Source organism: Micropterus salmoides, unplaced genomic scaffold (assembly GCF_014851395.1).
Source record: "Micropterus salmoides isolate LMB-PRFRI ecotype aquatic unplaced genomic scaffold, ASM1485139v1 Ms_hic_scaffold_450, whole genome shotgun sequence".
In the NCBI taxonomy this organism is placed as follows: domain Eukaryota; kingdom Metazoa; phylum Chordata; class Actinopteri; order Centrarchiformes; family Centrarchidae; genus Micropterus; species Micropterus salmoides.
Genome location: NW_024043929.1, coordinates 1 through 5,492, shown reverse-complemented (window position 1 = coordinate 5,492; position 5,492 = coordinate 1). Strand labels below are relative to the sequence as shown.

Sequence of the window (5,492 nt, the reverse complement as noted above, 5' to 3'; positions counted from 1 at the left end):
ACGCGATGCCCCTCGTGGAATGTGACCTCAGGTCCACTAGCGGAGTGCAATCCATCACCTCACCACTGCGCAGACAAGATGGATGCAGGAGTACTACTGCCATGGCATATGAACAACAGGTTGGACTTCCTGACAGAGGGGGAAGTACAATTTAAAGAGAATAATTCTTGATCTGAGGGGGCCTCAACCTGCCCTGTAAGAAATGCTTCACAAGTGGGTGACTCCCAGCCGTAAAATGTTCAGGCCTTGGTGGCCTGCCTTGATAGTTGCCGCAAATACTGGGGAACAATCTGGCTCTCCAGCGCCGCAACTATCTTTGACAGATGCTGCATCCTGATTCTGTTAAGGAGCTGCATCATCAGTTGCAAGAATGGAAAAGTGCACAGCAGGCAAGGAGGCCAGACTGGGTGGGCTAATGCATCCACGCCCAACGGTGGTGCAGTCCTTTTTGCACCAATGTGAGCTCCAGCAGGTTGATGTGGCGGGGAGAGCTTGACCATGGGCCCCCAGCACTGGCCTAGTTGCGGGTCCCGCTTCGGCAATACCGAAGGGTAGGCACTACGTTTCAGTAACGTGTGCTGTGGGAACTGCAGAGTGAGCTGCACCGCTGTGTCACACACACACCCAACCAAAGTCAAACAGACCAACAGATAAAACAAGACGTGGGGGTAAGCAGGTATCACGGGTGAAGCCGAAAAGCACAGGAGCTGTCCAACATGATGCGTAGGCTACAAATCTTCTGTGAGCCTCGAGAGGGTAAAACAATAGCCAAGCCAGTCGTGATCAAACATGAGTGAATATTTGTGCATGTTGCTTGGATGTGTAGCTAAATTTAGCTACAATTTATCAAAGCTAAATGTTGTGTATTTGTTGAATCTAATGTCTGCCATCTAGTGGACAGCAGCTTTAAAGTAGCTACATTTTGTCATTTCTCCAGAGTGAACATGGCACATTTGAGATGATTAGCTAATCTATAAAGCCCTAAAAGACCTATAACGTCATTGTTACCTGCTTGTGAGCCAATATCTGGTGGGAAATCACTATCTGATGTTAGACATGTGTAGCCAATTATGTATGTTAGTTCTCAGATGTGTTTACAGTATTTAATTTATTAGGGTAACAGTTAGCAGCTTTGACTAACAGTTAGCCAGTAGCCAGTTAGACATTTGGCATTCACTGTAGTTTAAATTAGCTAGCTTAGTTGACATTATCTAGCTTCTGATGGTTAAATAGCCTGACTCAAAAATGAACTCATTAAGTCCAGTTTCTTAAGTTAAATATAATATAACATTAATCCAAACTTTATTAGGTACCAAACATTACAAGCCCTAATTTACCAATGTACCAACGTTATTTTTCTCTTACAACTTCAGATTGTCAGTTGATAATTTTAAATGTTATCTCCAAAATTAGCTGATACAGTTCCTTGATAAGCAAAAAAGTGGGTGATATATTGGAAAATACAATTGATATACTTGCTAACTTACTTCTTCAGTAGTGTTAAACTTACTCGATAAAAGCACCGTATGTTTGCAAGATTTGTCTTCAAAATAAAAGCGTAAAATCTGTTTGAAAGACTAGGACTAGCATGTGAAATATTGCATAGTAATCATAGATACAAACATATATGCATACGGATGTGCATTTCTTCTAGTGGGGTAGAGAACATGTGTTTTAATGTACTTCGGGGATTTTGCCCTTTATATCTTAGTTTGAATCGTATCGTGACTACAACCGGAAACTGCTTTTATGAGTTTTACATTTTCCTAAAACGCTTAACGTTAATATATGGGAATCAGGGATGCAGGTTACAGCATTGTTCAATTCATCTGAACCATATCATTTAAAACTAGCTTCTTGCTGGTTTTGATGACTCATTGTAAAAATGAACATGTGGTAAATTTTCTGGTATTAAGTCTCCTTACCTGGTAAAGTAATATGAGTGACAGAGTTGATTGCCAACACCTGCGCGTATTGATCAGCGGCGGCACGTGTGTGGCCCTGTTGACCTCGAGCTCTCAGTGGAGAGTCTCTCCTAAGTTTTGACTGGTTTCGTTGTTTACAATGGAAAAACAAATGCTGATGTCAGCCGTGCTTCGTTATTTTCGCATGGTTGTCTTACTGCTGCTGGTCAGCTGCAGCTGGCCGTTGTTTAGATCACCTCTGGCAGTCTCCAATGCGCTGCACAACCTGGGCGACATCACGTACCCTTACGGCAGCATCTTCTCTCCGCTGCTCAAAGCCCTGTCAGAGCACGGAGGGTCGGGGTGGAATACAGGACTGAAGAGAAAGATGAAACCCGAGCAGAGGTACATGAAATATCTGACGCAGGTTTACAAGAAGTCCTCCAGAGTGCAGAGGAGTTTGGACGGGATTACGATCTACAACACGGTCCGACTGATCAAGCCTCAAGATGAATGTCTTGCACAAACTCATAAAGGTGAGCAAATGAAACAGACCTTACAGCTGATTGTATGTTGACCATACTTACAATTTAATACACATTGCATCCAGTGCTGAGGCGCATGGCAAATTAAATGATTAAAATTGGCATTTAAAAAAAATCCCACAATAGAACACCCCAAGACACAAAAGGGGTCATATAGGGTCTAATAAAAAGCTTGGGGTGACCTTTGTCTTGCACCATATAAATAAAGGTAAAAAATTAGCTAACTCCATCAAAAAGTCATGTTTTCAAGGTTGTAGTGGGGCAAGACTGGATTACCAACTGCTTAGGGGTCCCAGAATGCCAGGGGCCTCAAAAGCCCCACATTCACTGTGCTTTAAATGGTTTGGTAATATAATTAACTGTGTGTTTGTTAGGTCAGCTGTTTTAATCTAGCCATTAGTTAGCCATTAGCTACCAGACTGTGCCACGTTACAGCACTCAAAAGAAAAGCAAGCCTGTCTTTTGGACCTTTCAACAGATTTCACTAAATGTTGCACAGTCTCAGACAAAAACATTAGTTGGATTAAGAGGGCAGTATTTTCTGCACTTGGGCCTGAACAACATGTTTTGTATTATGACTTTTGATATCTAATATTTTATTACCTCATGGAAATTGGATAAAATATTCCTAAAATGAGCAAATGTGTTTGTGAAAATGTTGTTCTGTCAGTGCAAATTAAATCTGAACATTGACTTTATCTAAATAACCAAATATATGGTTATTCTGTACATGTTTATTCTGGCTAATTAAATATTAATCATGAATACATGGACATTTGTGTCATGACCCTTCATTTGTTGTAGTGACAGTTCCTTATGTTTTCTCATATTCTCCTCCAGAGAGTTTTATGCAGGATCTGTCCTACAGCCTTGATCAAGTAAGAAGAAAAGAACAGCTTCTGAAGTCGGCCTTGCTGTACAATTTCAACCATGACCGTGCAGCACCTGTCAACTCCGTGTGTTACCTGAGTGTCAAGGAGCAGGAGCATTCAAACCAGTGTGAGCTGTGTCCTGAGGTCCACCACACTGTGAACTTCACAGCCAGCACTAACAAGAGTTGCAGGAGGAAATGGGTGGAGGTTGACATCACCTCGTTTCTCCAGCCTCTCTTAAAATTTCAGAGAAGAATATACACCTGCTCATCAACGTAACCTGCCCAGAGGAACAAAGAGCCAGTGGTAATAGGCGCAAAGGCCCACTGCAGTTCACCTTGAGCTCCCCTCCGCTGCTTCTTTATCTCAATGATACCAGCAAAGTTGTCCACCAGAGGTTACTGGTCAACGCCAGAGCAGGTAAGGGCCGGCCACTGCAGTGAATGCGTTTCACAAGAGGGTTTTCAAACCAGAACAGAGAACTGGGCAAAATAGGAGATTGAAGAGGGAATCTTCAAAGAGCAAACGAGGGGATAAAAGTCTGGATATCCACCTGCCTGAGCTTCTGTCGAGCTCTGAATTCCCAACAAGTGACTGTGCTTTATATGACTTCAGGGTGCGATTCAACCAGCTCAAACTGGATCACTGGATTGTTTTTCCACCAAAGTACAACCCCAGGTACTGCAGAGGCATCTGCCCGAGGACCATGGGCTTCATCTACGGTTCACCTGTCCACACCATGGTGCAAAACATCATCTATGAGAAGCTTGACTCCTCTGTGCCCAGGCCCTCCTGTATTCCCTCCCATTACAGCCCCCTGAGTGTCATGATCTTTGAAGAGGACGGTTCCTATGTCTACAAGGAGTTTGAAGACATGGTTGCCACCAGGTGCACATGTCGCTAAGCGAGCTACCAACATGTCTTTTCTTCTTTCTTTCTTTTTCTACGGGCTGAATAGAACATCAACACAAACCTCTTCAACAGCCATCACAGGTAGAGTATCAGATACTCTGACCTGGCTCAGTGATATCATGAATTTATAAAATCGTTGTGCATGAAGTTTGATCTGGAGCAGGTGTGTTTACTTAAACAAAAAAGTATTTTATCCAATTGAAAAATGTGGAGACGTGACATTTATTTCCTTTCTGTTAAGGCGTGACAAGAAAAGGTTGCCAGTGCAACCTTTTCTTGAACTGCTGTTTGAAATATAGCATTGAATCTGACACACTTGAAGATAAAATGAGTGTTGTATGATTTTGTATATTTGTTTATTTTTAAGTTATTTTTTTTGTTAACTTATTTTGGGTGGGTGGTCTGTCATTATTCTACACAATTGCCAAGTTTTAAGTGGCCCTGTTCTGGACAAAAGATGAAAAAAGCAGTCTCAAACTCTTAGCAAACCTTTTACATATTGTTTTATTCCTGGGGATTACAGACAGCTGTCTGAATGGCAGTCTCCATAATGTCCAGAATGAAAGTTGTCAAGGTTTCAGTGTGTATTTATGACTTCTGGTCACTGAGTGACTGCATGCGTATGAATTGACTGCACTTATGAATTTGTACTGGTTGAATGTGACTCAATGCTTGTCATGTCAATTTATGCAAATAGAATGAATTGACTGTAGACAGAATTCAAAGAATTAAAATATGTAGACAGGTTCTCTGAAAAGGTGGAAAAATAAAAAATATAACATGCATAAATGTTTGCATACAACTGGCTGGACATGCTCACATGACATAGACAATGTTTGTGCACTAAAGACACAGGGAAGGAGCCCTGACAAATACACATTGGCTACGCACACTAGACTCAACTTTCAGTACAATTGTGTGAGAGGGACCCCATCAGAGAAGATCGTGCTTAAAGAGTTATCTGATACTTGCCAGAAACGGACTGTCAATACCCCCCTTTTCAGATGCCTTTCTGACATGCGTCACTGTTTTTTTTTTTTTTCTTTCTGGGGACTTGAAGGTCAGACAAGCATTGTTTTTATTCATGGTCATGACCATAATTTGGGAAAAGTACCTTGATCTCCTGCACGTAACTGAAGTCAATTGTACAGATAATTTCACAGGATAGCAGGACAGCAGCTCTTGTCAGAAATCACACATCCTCTGCATGTTTGTCAAGAAGGTGATTTAGATTTGGCATGATACCGTAGGTTGCCATG

At 41.8% G+C, this 5,492-nt stretch overlaps 1 protein-coding gene across 1 annotated transcript; it reads left to right on the top strand.

The window, feature by feature from the left end:
- The first annotated feature begins 1,951 nt into the window (after window positions 1–1,951).
- gdf9 (growth differentiation factor 9) lies at window positions 1,952–5,022 on the top strand. The gene is given in 4 exon segments (XM_038698456.1): window positions 1,952–2,440; window positions 3,290–3,567; window positions 3,570–3,753; window positions 3,756–5,022. Coding segments are annotated over 4 exon segments (1,308 nt in total). The 5' UTR covers window positions 1,952–2,064; the 3' UTR covers window positions 4,226–5,022.
- The last annotated feature ends 470 nt before the right edge of the window (window positions 5,023–5,492 follow it).